Genomic DNA, 17,724 nt, shown 5'->3' with positions numbered 1-17,724 from the left:
GAGTGTATGTGTATCTGTGATGACTTGGATTCAAGTATGAGTGCTTTTGTCTATTAGTTCCAAGTCTTCGGAGTAACAGGAACCAAGGAGAACTTCTCTGTTCTTATATGCATAATAAGGATCATTGTCCCCATTTCATTTGTGAAAATCTATGGAGATGATGTCCATGGAAGGTGTTCTCCTGCCTGCTGATATCCCACCAACCGTAGTGCTAATTCTGAAGTGTTCCTGGGCTTAGCTGATGGCACTGAGGCTTTATTTTCTTATTTCAAATGGAAAGCAAATTTTCCTTGAGTGTTCCACAAGAATAGGGCTGCACCCATCTTCTCACACATGCCGACACAGCTATTTCACAGCTTAATTAAGTGCTGCTTGACTTACAGGGAGAGAAAAGAGCAGGGAGCTTCCTTATATTCAGTGAGCCAATTCTACTAAACTCACTAAGAGAAAGAAGAAGGCTTGGCTTTCGTTTTACACTGAACTGGGTGGTGACATGAAGTATACTTTCTAGTGGTGGCCACTGAGTGACAGGGATGTAATCTTATGAAAACCAGACCGAACAGAAGCAGCCGAGGATCTGTACTGAGACCATTAATATTGCAGTCACTTATTCTTGAACGTTTTTACCTTGATGACCAGAATGTTGACCTCTCGGCTCTCAACAGAAACAAGCCACAGAAAATGGTGCTTAAAGGTCACCTGCATTTCTGGGCATCAGATTCTGCTTAAATTGATGGAAGGTAAAGGTCAGCATGCTGGCTTCCACGAGGTTCATGTGGATTGTTGCTTAGGCTGGAGCTGTGCCAGATTTGCAGAATGTCAGTTCTTGAGAGGGTAGAAATTAATTGCAAACAAAGTCATTACAAGTACAACAGGTTTGACCCTGAGGTGGAAGAAGATTTGGAGGTCAGGAGAGATGTTTTCCAACACTGCGTGCGTGCGTTCTCAGGGAAAACTTAGGAAGACTGGTGTTCGCAGAAGCTATATTTTTGTCTGGGAGGAGCAATCACTGCATTTGAAGGACAGGGGCTTGTTGTCAGGACTTCACAAAGTCATGGAGCCATCTGTATATCATACCTTCCCCAGCATCAGAGTGACTACCCTTGAAAAATATTCACTTAGCCATCCACACCCTGTAGTGCACAAAAATATAACATGCGTCATCACTTTCCGGTTCTGTTCCTTACAACTGCTAGAATAGGAGCAAAAGAGATTGGGTAATTCACAAAAAATATTCCCATTGGTGATTTTACTGGTTATCTGCTTTGCTTAATGGGAAAAGCTTGCATGTAGAATATGGGAAAATTTAATAACAATTAGCATTATATTATTATAAATATGGATGGTCCCTGACTTAAAATGATTGGGCTTAAGAGGTTTATCCATACCAGTGTTCAGTTTTTTACTTTCAGTACAGCATTTAGTAAGTTATATAAAATCATCTAACATAGATTTGCTCTCCACAGGGTTGTCTATAGTTGAATGTTTTGATCTGGTCCACTACACCTTATTCCCCAAACTCTTGCCAGCCCTCCAGTCCACCATCCCCAGCCTCTGAGGCCTCTCCTTCTTGTATATTGCTCATAAACATTTGAAGCCCAGTGTTTTAGGGAGGGTTTTTGCAAAGGGGTAATTAATTAATGAGAGAGGAATAAACTAAATAGAAGCAAGAAAGAGGCATCTTAGCTGTTTCTCTCAGGGGTGAATCTGTGTTAGATGATTTTTTTTCCTACCGTAAGCTAATGTAAGTGTTTTGTGCAAGTTTAAGGTAGGCTGGTCTAAGCTGTAATGTTTGGTAGGTTCAAGTTATGAAATGTATTTTGACTTGTGAGTATTTTCAATGGTATTAGCAATGAGTTTATCAGGATATTACCCCAACATTAACTCAAGGAGCACATGTATTGATTAATAATAATAGTAGCAGCTGTAGAAATAAAAGCAAACCTTATAGAGTTCTTAATAATAAGGTACATTAACTCATTTAATCTTTGTGACCACAGAAGAATAGACCATCCATCTTCTCTAACCACAGAGACACATTAAGATGGAGTAACTTGCCCAAGATTCAACAGCTAGCAGGTCGTGGAGCATGGCTGGAATCCTTACAGTCTGGCTCCAGGGTCTTTGCTCTTCATTGCCCCAGTACTTGGACAGGCCAACTGGAGCATCTGGGGGCTAGCACAGGCTCAGGTGCATACATGTATTAGCTGTGTGATTTGTACTTTGTATGTTTATCCCATGTGGCTTTCTTGGACTCAACAAGCCTGTGTGTGAACTGTGTGAGTCTCTCATAGAGTCTTACCTGCCTGAGTCTCTGCTTATGATGATTTCTTGTTTCCTCCCCCAGCCCCACTGGTGGACCTCACTCCAACCCACAGTGGATCCGCCATGTTGATGCTGCTCTCGGTGGTGTTTGTGGGGCTGGCCGTGTTCGTCATCTACAAGTTTAAAAGGTGCGTGTCCCTCCATCCACGTCTCCCCTACCTCTTCCCCCTCCCTCTTTCTGACAGGTTCCGAAGCACACATGGCAGTGTTGTGCTTCTCCCTTGCACAGCAGTGATGGTTTCTGTTAATGTTTTAGGAAGATCCCGGGGATTAATGTTTATGCCCAGATGCAGAATGAAAAAGAACAAGAGATGATCAGTCCAGTCAGTCACACTGAAAGCAGGCCCAATATCCCTCAGACTGAACTAAGAAGGCCTGGCCAGCTTAGAGATGAGAAGGTGGAATCCCAACTCGTAGGTAAATGATTCCCAGTAGCCATCAGTTGTTCAGCCTCTGTAACCAATGGCTGACTCTCCCTCTAACTGCTCTCTGGCTTCACATAACCACTTCCTTCTGTTCTAACACCCCTGAGAGAAACAGCTAAGATGCCTCTTTCTTGCTTCTATTTAGTTTTTTCCTCTTTCTCATTAATTAATTCCGCCTTTGCAAAAACCCTCCCTAAAACACTGGGCTTCAAATGTTTACGAGAGCAATATACAAGGAGAGGCCTCAGAGGCTGGGGATGGTGGACTGGAGGGCTGGCAAGGGGTTGGGGTCGAGGTATAGTGGACCAGAGAAAAACATGGCAGCCCAACTATAGACAACCCTGTGGAGGGCAAAGACCACCACCAAAGAAGGGACATAATAAGAGTGACAATTCTGACCATTCAGAGATTTTTGTAATGTAGCAATTATCTAGAAACTGGTTCCTGAGAACTTGAGAACAAGAGACACCAAGTTTGGGAGTGAGGATCCTAAGAGAGCCCAGTTACAGGATTAGATTATTACAGAGAAGATCAAAAAATGCCCCCCCCCCCTTTTTTTCAAACTGTCCCATACCAGATACCTTAAAATGGACTTCACATTTCAGTAACCTCTCTCCACCTGTGAAGTAAGCATGGGAGATAAGCAGCTAGGTATAGCATGTCTGAAGCTCAGTTGCTGAGTCCTACTATTTATTGCAGAAGAAAGTTTCCAGGAAGTTAGACAAATCCATGGAGCCACCATTGCTGATCCATTTCTTTCCCGGGTTCCTCCTGTCTGTTGGCCTCAGGAGTTGAAGCTGTAAATGTTCACATCTAGATCCTACATTACTGACCTCGAAGAATAAATTATTACATAAGTGTTCGCACTTCACTCTAATGTCATAACGCCAAACTGTCTAGAAGGCTATTACATAAGATTTTAAATCTTTTATTTTAGGGGAAAAATGAGCATGTAAACAGAAACAGAACCCTATCTTTACATGGATATGGGACAGGTCTGTGGAGACATTCAGGGGGAATTTAAATACAATGACTGGCTCCTATTGTAGGTAGTAATAACACCTGCAGCCACATCTGGTATACGGTTTTCACCATGCATTTTCTTTTATGTGGGACATAAGCTAATAAATTCATATCCCCCCACCCCGCCCTGTCTGTTTACTTACAAAGCGTCTAAGATGCTGCATTTTGGGGGTCATTTGATTATCAGTATCATTTCCACAGGATATATGGAGCACAGTGGCTGCTTACTTTATTAAAGTAGCAATTCCTCCTTCTCCAGGAACATCTCACACCACATTACAAATTCTCTGACACTTTTCCATTTCCAGTGTCATTAAATGAGTAAGTGTTACACGTTTTCTCTTAGGAGAGTAGCTTTACCCTCCCCTCCCTCCCCTTCTACTCAACCTGGTGACTCATCTCTCCGATTGCAAAGAGCAAGACACGCCACTCCACCTTCAACGCCAAAGCGGGGATCTGCTGGGGCACAATTTGCAATTTAAGGAAAAAACCCAAAGGCTACAGGCGACCTGCTGATCAGGAAAGAATTTCGCTCTTGTCCAGCGCATCATCCTTCATGACCACTAACTTTATGTTTCTTTTCTTTCCTCTGTTGTTCTGTTTCCTATTTTTGCCAGGAAGTATTTCCATAGTTGCTGAGAATCAAAGCACAAAAGAAATCCCTACCTATGTAAATGTTTGAATGGAGGACGCCAGTAAAAAAACAAAAACAAAAAAACAAAAACAAAAAAAAAAATCAAAACAAAAAAATAAAAATAAAAAGAGTCAAAATCCAAACAAACAAAAACAAACACTCACTGCACCGGGACTTTTAATTCTTCTGACACAGACAACAAGGGTTTTTAGCTTTAAGCCTGTGCATGTGGACAATACCTTGAGGACATGTTTGGAGGGGCAGTGTACAGGTGCTCTATTTTAATGGAAAACACTCCCCTCCCCTTTTCTCTTTTTTCTGATCGGTCGTGTTTGTAGAAAATTCATAACATATATAGGCCAAGGAAATCTGCATGTATTTTTGGAAATATTCTTGGCTCTAGATTTAACAGCTATTTTAGCACTCCTGGCTGAGGGGTGGATTAGCCATCCCGGGCCTTTTCATAAGACACAAAGACATGCACAGGGAAACCCTGAGCCGTTTCTCTGTCTCACTGTCCTTACTGTTGTTTCCCCCTTCTAAGTTAGCGGTGGTAGCTTTGTTGGTCAGCAGAGGCCACAAGGCTGCTTTCTTTCTATGCTCTGTGGCCACAGGGACAAAGATGCAAGTTGAAGATCATGCGTGCAGGTACACTAGGACAAAAAGAGGGGCAGGGAAGCAAAGCACGTCAGAAATGGACCTTTGTTTCTTGTTCAGCTTTTCTCCTTGCAGCTTTCCCTACTCCCGTCCCAACTGAAGTAGAAGATGGAATTTTTTTCTAGTAGTTATCCTCTGTCTTGCCTTCCCATTCGTTTGCCATCCCTGTGTACCCATGATCCGTCCATGTCTTTGAATCCCTTCCTTTCAATCCCCAAGTTATCCTTCAACTGTTCCTACTTTTTCTTCAAAAACACATTGCTAGATTTTGGACATCACCCCTGATGTCTCCTAAATACTGGCCTAGGCTCTGCCAACCCTGACCCCACCACTTGCAAGTCTCAGATCTCTGTTTGTTTTGTACACTCCCAAGCATGCCAGCTTCTGTGACCACTGCTCCGGCTGCATCCTGCCCAGCAGGGTTCAGTTTCATGTACCCTCTGTCTCTTCCTGTAGAACCTGCCTTTTCCAAATATCCTTGCCTTTTCCCACCTGGAAACATGTAATGTGAAAGAGTTGATATATGCAAAGCAGTCAAACCTGGCCATATTCTTTGGAAAAGAAAGTGCACAACTGGGTAGTGGTGTTCTTGCACATTAACAAACATCTCGTGCGTTCAGATTCTGGAAGATTCTTGTGAGAAATGTTTTGAACATGTGACTGTATTGCAGGGTAATGTCTTCCTGTGATAGATGCTGTTACCACATACTTCCTTTCTCACAACAGAATAAAAATACTTGTGAAATAAACACTGATTTAACCAGAAGGAGAAGCAGGTTAATGGACTTAATGTTTGAGAATGTCAAAAAGTCTGAGAAAATTAGGTCTTATCTTACATCAGGATGAGATTTTGATTACTTAGGGTGACCCTGGTGATTTCATGTGTGCTCTCTCATCTTTTGAGTATCACGGTATCAGTAAAGGAAAGATAAGTCAGTATACAGGGGAGGAGTTAGCCCTCCGACAAAGCAAAAGAAATCCTCACAGTCCTTAAATCCTGAAAGCGTGAAGATATCCCCAGTTTTCCCAGGGTGATCATGAAAGAAGGACCAGAGAAGGGAACAAAAGTCCATCCACTCCTGGAGCCCCCTCAGTACTTGAACTGGACAAAGCCCATTTGAAAGGTGGGAGAAATCATTATGATAAACCACCCAGAGAACCTACTGTCCTTCTTGGCTGAGTCCCCAAGCCACCAACAGGGTATAACAGGATCCTGTGATGATGAGGATATCCTAAAGATCCCGATGACTTCTGCCCTAATGAAGCTTAGGCAGGGTGAGAGTAGCAAAGCTGCTGCCAGAAGTTAACCGTGTAAAAGGGGTTGAGGAGGCCCCATGTGAATCTGGGCAATGGGCTGTGCCTGGGGTGGCCACCTTTTTGTAAAACTTGATTGATTCCCAATCTGCCAGGCTTCCTATCTCATAGAAAACATCCTCATTGATTCTCTTCAGTTGGAGCCTCCCAAATTTCATCTGGAAGACCAAGTGTTTAGAAACCCAAAGAGGCTCACTCACACCAGCACAGGGAGTCCTCAGAGTTGCAGTTCAATTCATTTTAATTAGAAAATTGTGAAAAGGGGTATATACTCTTAATCTAGCACAGTGCCTTGCCTAGAGTAGTATTGTGAAAATTATTTGTCGGTGAAATAAATGAGTGCAAAGACACAGGGAAGAAGGGGCTCTAAGTCCTAATTTAAAATAGAGGCAGATATGAGATGCTTGGCATTTTGGAGAGTGACCAAAGGTGGCCAGCTATAGATTCAGCATCTCCAGTGTCCTCATGTGCCTCTCCTCAAAGCTCCCTCCCACCTGTAGGTGATTAGTGAGGCAAGGTACTGCTCAGAGGGGACCTCATTGTTCCTATGACTGTGGCTCCTGGTTTTCAAAGTGTGGTACTCAGGCTGGAAGTATCAGCATCACCTGTAACTTGTTAGAAATGCAAGTTCTGGGTATATACCCCAGCGCTACTGAGTCAGAAACTCTAGGGGATGAATAGTGTTGTTCTCTCTCTCTGGATGAGAGTAGTCCCACCAATCAGTCCAACAAGCCATCCAGGTGATCATGATGCATGCTCAAGTTGGAGAACCACCAGAACAGGCCATTCCAGCTCAAGCCCAAAGACAAGGCCATGATGTCATCCTACAAATGGGAGGGACCCAAGTGCCTACCTACTCGCTAATAGCAGGTGCAAACACAATGAGGAGTTTGGTGGGCCTAAGGCCAGAGGAGTGTGGGGAGGGATGTGTGTGGAAGGTGAGATTCAGGGCAAGCTAAAAATACAACACTGCAACATTTCCTAAAACCCCAGAAGGCAAACTGTGCATGCTCTACCCTGAACTACCCAACCAACATTTTCTCTCTTGCCTTATTCCTAATTGGATCCACTATCCAAAATGCAGAGGTTCGCTTTGCTTTTTTTTTCAGAAGTTCCAAACAGCAACTTTGAGAGCAATGGGGTGCTTGGCAGCTGTTCTGTGTTTTCCAGGATTCCAACTGAGCATTGAAATCCCTCATTTGCCAACTTATTTTTATAGGAAGCCAATTTAAAAAAAAAATGAAAGTTTTCTTATAGTATTGGAACTACTTCTAATTTTAAAATGACTTTTTTGATGTATTTTTTTGTTAAATACTATGTAGTGTAATGTATAATTGCTCTTGTTTATTGCTTTTACAATCATATTTATTAAACAGATAATGTCTCTAAAGTCTTTGCCTCGAGATGTTTATTTTTACCCCAAAACTCGGTATTTCGTCAAAAAGTGATGCATTTACAAGATTTCATAACAGCTAATTACAAAACAATATCATTAACACCACAGGCTCAAGGTTTTATTTTTTAATTTTTTTTAAACTAACAAAGTAGAATATATTTTCCAATCTAAATTGTACCTATATTTCAGTTGACTGTACAATACCTGTCACTTCATTACATTGCATTATTCCATTTCAGCATCCTTCCACACTGGTTACATTGAAAGGAATAACATTATCGTTGTTATCAATTCAAAGTTACAAATTCACAGGGAGCAAACCCATTCAGATTTATTCGCAACCTTGTAGTTACTGAGGGACCAAACTACATGTAACGAACTGAGACTTGGAAGATGAGCTAGAGGCTCAGATGGTAGAAAGAAACCAGCTTTGGACCTGGAATAGTTCCCTTCTGTCTCTACCAGCTGTGTGACCTTGAGCAAATCACTTTAACACAGAAGATTCACTGCCTCTGTGTGTATAATTTGGAGGAATAAGACCCCTTACTATTCTGGTGTTTTGAGTGGGTGAGTCATTCCCAAGAGTTCTAAATAAATGATTCAAAGTTAGTGGAAAACAAAAAAGTGGACTGGATCTGTCACTCTTTGGGGACCCTCTGTTCCTTAGGTCAAAACATTTGTGCAGGCACAAAACCTTCCTCAGCACTCCCCCAATAGTACTGGAGTCAGAAAGTTGTGGTGTCTTCAGTATAGTCTCAGTATGCATGGGAATTTCCTTTTTTTAAATTTAATTTTATTTTTTTAATGGTTGCCTTTAGTTTTTTCTTTTCCCACAGACTGATGACTCTTACCCTGCATTGCTCTTCAGTCCAATCTGTGTCCCATCAGAAGCAGATTATCTCCTGTGTCAGTCAGAGGTTAGCCATGCAAACAGCCTGCCTAGATATTTCACACAAAGGGGATTTAATACAGGGAATTTGGTACTTGAATAATGGAAGAGCTGAGATGCCAGTTAGGAGCAGAGAAGGCAATGCTGAGATTAGCCTAATGAGGACATCTCTAATTTCCCTGGTCTGGAAATACCAGGCATGATGAGAGTCTTGGAACCAGTACTGACACATGGAAGCCAAAGTCACAGCAGATGCATCTGACAGGAGCAGGGGGCAGGGCAGTGATGGCTGGCCAAGGGGAGGAGAGGGCAAAGGCAGCTTGTCCTTGCTCTGGTTCTTCCTGGGCCATCCTCCTCACTGCCCACACCTGGCCGAAAGCCAACAGTCAATGAAACCTGGGAAATATCATTTACTGAAATAGCCAGAGCAAGGGTGGGTGGGAAGTCGACCTCCGAGAACATGGGCAGGTGACCGGCACAGACTCCCTTCAAATTCAGCCTGTGTGGAATCCGCAGATCTCTCCCAGCCCAAAGGGAGTCTTTACACAGGGAGAGCTCCAAGCTCTGTGATTTTTCCCACATAGTTAGAATTTGGCATTATGTTTATGTGTGGCATGTTACTCCTTTCTTTCTGAAGTCTATGCTAATTTAAAAGAGGATCATTTTGATTTGATTTCATTTGTTTTATTCCATTCCTTCAGCGTTCAGCTCTGGACATTGCCATTAGGGGGCACTAGATAAATGTTTGATGAAACTCAACCCTTGATTTTCAGTTTAGCATTGTGAGAAAGTCCATTTTATTTAGCCAGGATCTTGGAGGTGGCGTCATGGGTCAAACCTAACCCAGCTTGCACCTCTAATTACATGTCCAATTGCTGTTTGTCAAGAACCAACACCTCCTGACCTTCCTCTCTGTTACCACGCAAGCTGCAGGATTCGGCGAGCTATTCTTAGACAGTAATTTAAGTGAAATAATTGCACTTTAGAAAAGGGGGGGGGGAAATTGGCTAGAAAGTGGAATGAAAAAATCAAAAGTCCAAGTTTGATTTCTAGATCGTTATATAATTTGTTTACCTACTTCCTGAGGAGTTAATAGGATTTTGAAAATGCATGTTTGGCTGATGTTTGCATGGTGGGGGAAATCCCAAAATAATTCCAGATGAACACCTGCAAGGAAATGGCTATTATACATTTTAGTGTTAAATACATGGACAGGAATCTGTGGTTTACAGAATACAGATATTTATTGATCTATATGTGGCGTACACTGCTAGAGGTGGAGATGACACAACCACTATCAAGGCAGTTAAAATATCTGCCTTCGGGAAGCACATTCTAACAGAAATGATGTGATTTGGTATGTCATACACAACACTCATACATATAAGATAATTCCACATTATTATAATGTGAAAATAAAACAGGATAGGCAACAGAGTGATTGGGGCCCAGGATGGGAGTGAGAGATTTGGACCTCAGAAACTCAAATGTCTTGATGTTAAGGACCAACCTGTCCCTGATCTTAAACAAGAACCAGCAATTTGAAGACATGTGCATAGTCCCAAAGTGTTTCAAGTCAGCCTTAAAACCACCTGACCCAGAAAAAAAAAACAAAAAACGATTTTGAATCTAAACAAAACTCCGAAATGCTCCTGAGATTCAGGAAAAATTCTCTCACACTGCACATGCAGAAGATTTTTCCCAGAGGGTGGTATATATAATCAGTTGTTCTGTGATATGATGTGACATGGTATTCTGAAAGATCCCCTCACTATGCAAAAATGGCACAAGTAAAACACCACAAAGCCTAGGAACATAAAACCTCTTTCACATCTCAGGATAATGTGTCCAGGGACACACTGAAAAGAGATACAAGCCTAATTAAAATGGTAGCCCTTTTACACACATTAAATTGTTAACAAGTACACATGCACAAAACACTTATCTTGAAGAAGGCATGCAGTTTGCTTGTAAGAATGGTCATTCAAATGCTTCCAGCTTATGAGTTATTGTGAAATGAAGCAAAGAAAGTTACCTGTTATTAGACTGAAGTTTGTAACACTAAATGTGGTCAGTGTGGTGTAACACTCAGGGAGGAGAGGGCTGCTGGTCAAAGTTGCAGTGTGTGTGTGTGTGTTCTATGTATTTTTGCATAGCTGGTGTTTTGGTCAGCTTTTACACTGCTGTGACCAAAAGACCTGACAAGAACAATTAGAGGAGGAAATGTTTATTTAAGGGCTTATGGTTTCAGACGTCTCAATCCATAGATGGCTGACTCTATTCCTCAGAGCTTGAATGATGAGTCTGAATGTTATGACAGAAGGGTTTGGTAGGGGAAATTGGCTAAGAACATGATGATCAGAAAGGAGAAAGAGAGGGACTATACTCAGCTAACCAGATAATTATCCTGAAGGCCTGCCCCCAGGGACCCATTTCCTCTAGCCACACCCTACCTCCAGCCTAAAGACACCACTCAGTTAATCCTTATCAGGGGAATAATTCACTGATTGGATTAAGGCTCTCATAATCCAATCATCCCACCTCTAACCCTTCTTGCACTGTCTCACAGGTAAGCTTTTGAGGGACACCTCATACCCCAACCATGGTATTTCTCATTCATGCAGTCCTACACAAGCTCGTACAACCCTTGAATTATCTTCAAACTCTCCCCTAATACTTCAGTTATATTGGAACAAATTTACATATTCAAAAAATACTTCATAGCAGAACAAACTAATGCAGAGTGTAGTTGAAAAGTAATTTGGATATAATGTAGAAGAAAAAAAGTGTTCACGGCAGTGGGAAAGGAAAAGAAAATCATGCCATCAATCCCCATTATATTCCTCATTGCCTCTGCCTGAGGTCTTTGGTGTGGGGCCAGCAGCCCTATTCACCTCTATAGACCTGGGAGCAGTGCACAGTTCCTGTCTCTCCAGCAACTCCTATTTGGGAACTTCACTGTGGCTCCATGAAATGTCAAAGTGTGGCCAGAATGCCTCTTTAAAGAAGAAGATGGTGTGGAAAAGAAATTTGTAAGGTATTCAACAAGAAGCAGACAATCAGGCATAGTTACACAAACCTGTAATCCCCAGGACCCAGGAGGCTGAGACAGGAGGATAAGAAGCTGGGGGACAGTCTCAGCAACTTAGCGAGACCCTCAGCAACTTAGTGAGACCCTGTCTCAAAGTAAAAAATGATAAGGGATGAGGATATACCTCATTGGTAAAGTAGATCTAGATTTAATCCCCAGTAGTGAAAAAAAAAAAGACAAGAAAAGGAAGAAGAAAAGAAAAACAAAAGAAGGTTGTGAAATTATTTTAAAGTATAAGCTTCTAGATGAGAATAAAAATACTACATGACCATACTAACATTTCAATATATGCATATATATGTATATTTTTAAAATCTTGCACATGTAAGTATTAATAACAGCTAGTGGATGCATAAGAATTCAATGAATAGTATGCATAAGCTTCGTAGTTAGTAGGAAATACAGACACACACACACATATACACATTTACGTATATGTGTATATATACATTTATATACATGTACCCATAACAGAAACTTTCTCTTAAAGTACTTTTTCTAAGAAATATTTAATGACATAGGACAAAAATTGATGTTAATAATAGAATTTAAAGTCTTACATGGTATGATAACTTTTTACAGAAATATAGGACTGAGGTATAGCTCAGTAGTAGAGCACTTGCCTATCATGTGCAAGGTTCTGGGTTCCATCCCCAGTACTGAAAGTAAAATGTATATGTATGGACATGTATAAACAGAAAGACTAAATATTAATAACAGTGGTTATTTCTAACTTATAAAATTGAATATTTTAATTCTTTTCATTTTTGGGCATACTTTCTAAGATTTTCTAAAATGAACACATATTTATTGCATGCTCAAAATGCTAAATAAAATTTACAAGAAATGTATTGTGAAGTAAGTAAAAAGTTATATTTTCTGTTAGAATTGTGTAATTATTTATAAATAAATATGAAGCGTGTAGAAAAATTTATTACTGCCAACAGTATATAGATTCCTTTAATAAAGTAAGAATAGCTTCTTAGATAAAAAGATTTTTTTTCTCATTTTTATCAATTTAAATTCATATTGAGTTGAAAATATTATTTTGCTGTTATGGTACCTACAATTTAATACATGAATTTTCAAATGTTTTAACATTTTTAAACTGTAAATTTGCTACCCATGTGTATATGAATCATACACATGTACATACCCACACCAAGATACATACATGTATGTGATTAATACAAGTTTTCAGCATAAAAATAATTTAAATATGTATATGTGCATATTTTTGTATGATTTAGATATATGCATATACACAAACTCAGATTTAAACAAATAAGGAAGTATCCGTAGCTAGTTATGTACCATAAACAAACAAAAGATGTGCTATTAAAGGTTCTAGAGCTATTGCATAGACTGTGTGTTAACTATTGGAAGATTTTGTGTTTCTTTAGTATTCATGGTGTGCAGCAGACTGAGGTGGGGAGGGGACATGTAGGCAGAAAAGTCCTTCCCAGGAGAGACGGGTGGAAGCTGCTGGAGGACAGTCACTCTCCACTTGAACTACTGTACCATCTTGTTAACTGCCTCTCCAGGAGCTCATTGCTTCCCTTACCACCTTTCAGCTACAAGAAGGAAGACAACCTGATTTAGTTGTGACACCAACATGCACTACCTCACACACACACACACACACACACACACACACACTTGACAAATGGCCAGGACTGGTGTAGCCAAGTGCATGCTGAAGAACCAAGGATAGGAAGTTCTCACTGGCCACAGCTAGGATGCAATGCTCACAGTCAATAAGTAAGTCAACCAGACTTTACAGTGGAAAGTCCAGGTCCAAACAGAGGTGAGCATCTATGACCACCAGGTCTGAAGGGCCAAAGGCTACTAAGATTGTAAGTTCCAAGCTAAGATGCCGCGTCCGGCTAACAGGAGCCGAGTCCGGCGAGGGACAGCGGGGTTAAGAAATACACAGGACACCAAGGTTCTTCATCCAGGAGGAAGCGTGCGCGCTTTATTGCCAAATTTGTTCCCCTTATATATCTTTTTTAACAGCTGCGGGAAATCACTCAAAAGTAAGGAGGGAAGAGTAATAACTGCGTCCTTGGGTTACCGCCACCGTCACCGTCCCCTATCAGGAGGCTCGAACAGGTCAAGATGTTCCCGAGAGACACATATGCTTGAGACAGATAAACAGGAAACCGCAAGCCCGCGTCACGGCCTTGTGAGCTGGCCACATTGACATGAAGAACAAAGAAGTGGGGGTTGAGTCCCCAGGGGCCAGGGCGGGCCTGCTACCAGCACTAAGAGTTAAAAGTTACATGAACCCCAAATATATAAATAAACCAAAAGTGTAGTGAAGAACAGGAAGTCCTGTATGGAAAATATTCAGGATAATGGACATAGGAAAGCAGCTACAATTATTTTTAACATTTATGCGACATTGTTCACTCATTATCTTTTTTAATCCACACAAGTTCCCTAGGAAGGAAAGTTTTCCTTCTTTTACATTTGATGAAGGTAAAGCTCAGAGAACTGAAAAGACTCACTGGTGATCACAGTCACAAAGCTCAGAAACCCCAATGGATTTGTTCCCTATCAAAGCCTAGTTGTGTGCTGGATTAAATGAGAGAGCTGTGGACTGTTTTCCAAAGTCTTCAGTGTGCTACATTTTAGGCAGCTCAAAGGCAGACACAGTTGTCCTTAGTGACATGCATGGCCAAGTTTCTGTCTGGAAGAATGCCCAGAAAAGATTTGATTCTTCCTTCTTGCTCTTTAGAGCTTCTCTTCTGGTTGAGATTTAATAGATGTCCCTGGGGAGTTTTGGAATCAAAACCTCTGGGCATCCAGACAAGGAGGGTTGGCATAAGTTGATAAAAATCTCTCTTTCACTCACTGTGTGTGTGTGTGTGTGTAAACTAGTAAGGACAAAAAATAATTAGCATGAGATAGAATTTCCCTGTATAAATATTCAGACATTACTTCCAATAAATACAAAAGGGAAAGTACTATTTTTTTTATTTTTAATATGGCAGACAAATCAGAAAGCTATTGGATCAGTTGAGTGTATCATTTATAATCCCTAAATGCATTTACAAATGTGCCATAAATATTTCTTCATTTTTGCCTCCTGAATTTATGCAAACATTACCCAATGAAGGTAGGGACTGTGGGATAGGAGGATGTGAAGTGTTTTATATAAGTTGGGGCAATCAGCTATAAGGAAGGAGAGTTAAAGTTGGTGTCATATGGTACTTGTAATATGTTATCAGGAATAAGGGAATAAAGGATTTAAAGTATGCAAATGTTTTAAGGTGATTATGTTCACTTACTAATGTGGAAACATCAGTCTGGAAAAATGAATTCACTCATCCAAGATCTCATAACAAGTAAAGTAGCAATATCAGAATTTCAACTTATGGATGTACCTACTTCTCTTTCCATTCTATCATCCTTCTTTCCAGCCCACCTATGGGTCAGCCACAAATAAGAGATGATTCAAAACAAGAGAATTGCATGTTCATGCAGTTCTGTTCCAAATGTAGTTTTCAGAGTTTACACAAGGAAAACAGTATCATTCTTCTGAAAGCATATAGCAAATCCTATCTCAGCCCTTGCTGTTGAGTTACACAAATAAAGACTTACTCTGTTTGACCTTATTTGACATGATATACTTGATAGGTGGAGCATCTAAGCTCTCCCAAAGGAAAGGACTGATATTTGCTAACTTCAGTAAATAAGTGGAGATGGAGCGTTTTCCAAATACTGACACTAAGTAATCTGAGACCAAGCAGCTTATACAGCTTGTATAAGCTATCTATCTACCTACCTATCTATATATGAATACCCATACAATATATACATATGAAATATATATAATATATTCATATCATATATATACAGACAGGTATGTATATAACTCCATATACATTTAGACATGGCTTGACCTATTACAGATAAGATCCCTACATGTAATTCCCATTTTCATGCATGAGGCTTCTCTTCAGTGACCTCATTGTGGGCAAGATCTTCCTTCTGCACTTCTCATAAAGTAGAAATTTCCTTGTAAAAGCTCAGAATGAGATCATGTGGCTCTATTATAAATAAGTACATTAGAAGAAGTATTTTTCTCTTGTTTGTTTTTTAACCCACAAGAACTCATCCTATCATTACAAAGAGGAGAAGCTCGTTTGGGGTGTTCTACTGAGTCAGGAAGCACCCTGAACTTAAGTGGGAAGGGATAAGATACCAGACTGGGAAGGTGCTGAGGCAGGATGAACCCTGCTAAGAGGCTGTTTCTTGAATTTAATCCATTATCCAAAGAGGGGTAGAAACTTTAGATTGTGCTAGACCCCACACCAAAGGCAAGTTAGCTCAAGATTCTAATCAGTGATTATGCCAGAAGTCAGGATGATGGCCCAATTTTTGCTGATCCCTGCAAGTCCACAATAATGGGTCCCTGTAATAAGACCTGGCAGAGGAACCTGGGGTGGAGAGATAGTGAAGGGCTGGCTGTTTCTCCAGGACAGGGAATGGTGCAAATAAATCATGGCATCAGGGTTCAAGTGGTTCACATCAGAACATAATGGAGATTTGGAGTCTCAGCAAAAACTGAGACAAGTGCTCATATTTGAGTCTTGTGGTATAGACAAGAGAATAGCTGAGATTCAGCAAACAAGATTTAAGAGCCGATCTCAGGTACGTTAGACCTACCTTTGAAAGCATCTCAACTTCTGCCAGATTGCAAGAGGGAGCTGGGGACTCCTAACAGCCCTTTCATCCTTGCCTAAAGGATGTCCTGGACACCATGGACTCCATTTTCTCTAAACCCTCTGGGGATCAATTATCTGCTGTTCTCAGAGCTTCTTTGACAGTCCCTCAGAAAATGACATAAAGAAGCAGCTACATAAATATAGTAACTGCCAATTTATTATAAGGTTCAATTAGATTTTGCTGTATTTTCTTTCCCTCCACATTCTTCATACTATCCCTCTTCCCAACACCGACTTGGCTCCTAGCTCTGTGTAGTTTTAGGGAACAACAAATACAGTGAGGGAACATGTAACCAACCCACCTTAAACTCCTTGGCAAACAAAATTTTCTTGGAAACCAGCAGGTTTGTTTGTTCTGTGCATATGTGGATGTGAGTTCCTTGGTAGCATATGCAGTTGGCAGTTTCTAGGAACAAAGCAAAAGCAATGCCAAGGTGACTTATTGAGCATATTACAGTGGCCCACTCTGCATAATTTCAGAGTGGGACTGCCATGCTCTCCTGGGAAGAGGAAGCAGAAAGTAATTCGGCATGACTATACATTTTCAGAGCTCACGGCACATCTCTCTTAAGAATCAAGGCTGCAAAATTGCTTGACTTGAATCCTGGAATTCTAGAGCTTGAAGGGAAATTAGAAATAATCCACTAAGTAGATCTTGAGCACTGAGTATGAAGTATCATGCATCCTCTTTAACCATCAATTTGGCCAATCACCTCCTTTGAAGAAGATTTTGCTGTTTGTTTTTTTTTTTTTCATGGATACATAGCAAATAGATAGCAGAGAAACCACATGTAACCAGATCAAATCCTCTTTCCCATACCATATTGCTAGTCTTAGTTCTTTTCTCTGTGATGCTGTCCTATGCAGAACACTGCCTAGAATGCTTGGAATGAATAAATAGAAAAGGATCCAAGAACATGAGGACAATAACAACCATAAAAATTCATGGTCTGGAACACCATGAACATGTAATGTCTCTGAGGTTCACTTATACCTGATGATTCTGTTCCCATGTGAGTGTTAAATAAGAATAGGCCCTAATATATTATGTCGATAAATTCACATGGTTTAAATAGACATGTTACTGTGTAACATACTAGAGATGCCCCATCATCAACCCAAGAACTCCAGGCAGAAACCAAAATTCTTCCTTTGTTACAGCAGCTAATAATATATTGGACAGAAATATTATCATGTGTTCTTTAAAATTAAAAATCATAACAGTTTTTGTGTAAGC

The 17,724-nt window shown here is 40.6% G+C and overlaps 1 protein-coding gene across 5 annotated transcripts in view; it reads left to right on the top strand.

The window, feature by feature from the left end:
- Positions 1–7,577, top strand: part of SORCS1 (sortilin related VPS10 domain containing receptor 1) — a gene marked incomplete at its 3' end in the record, with an annotated part of 491,305 nt that extends 483,728 nt beyond the window's left edge. Inside the window, exons 25-27 of one of the 5 annotated variants that reach the window (XM_081268499.1) lie at positions 2,348–2,453; positions 2,582–2,742; positions 4,391–7,577. In XM_081268499.1, the coding sequence (XP_081124625.1) occupies positions 2,348–2,453; positions 2,582–2,742; positions 4,391–4,455 (332 nt within the window). Of the gene's footprint in view, positions 1–2,347; positions 2,454–2,581; positions 2,743–3,449; positions 4,087–4,119 lie in introns of those variants that run through there. The other 4 variants (XM_081268498.1, XM_081268497.1, XM_081268496.1 and 1 more) reach the window with 4 other exon arrangements.
- Positions 7,578–17,724: the final 10,147 nt, after the last annotated feature.

The sequence above is a fragment of the Spermophilus citellus genome (genome assembly GCF_964194105.1).
Source record: "Spermophilus citellus genome assembly, chromosome: 15".
In the NCBI taxonomy this organism is placed as follows: domain Eukaryota; kingdom Metazoa; phylum Chordata; class Mammalia; order Rodentia; family Sciuridae; genus Spermophilus; species Spermophilus citellus.
The sequence above is the reverse complement of the archived record's forward strand: the minus strand, read 5'-3'. Positions and strand labels throughout refer to the sequence as shown.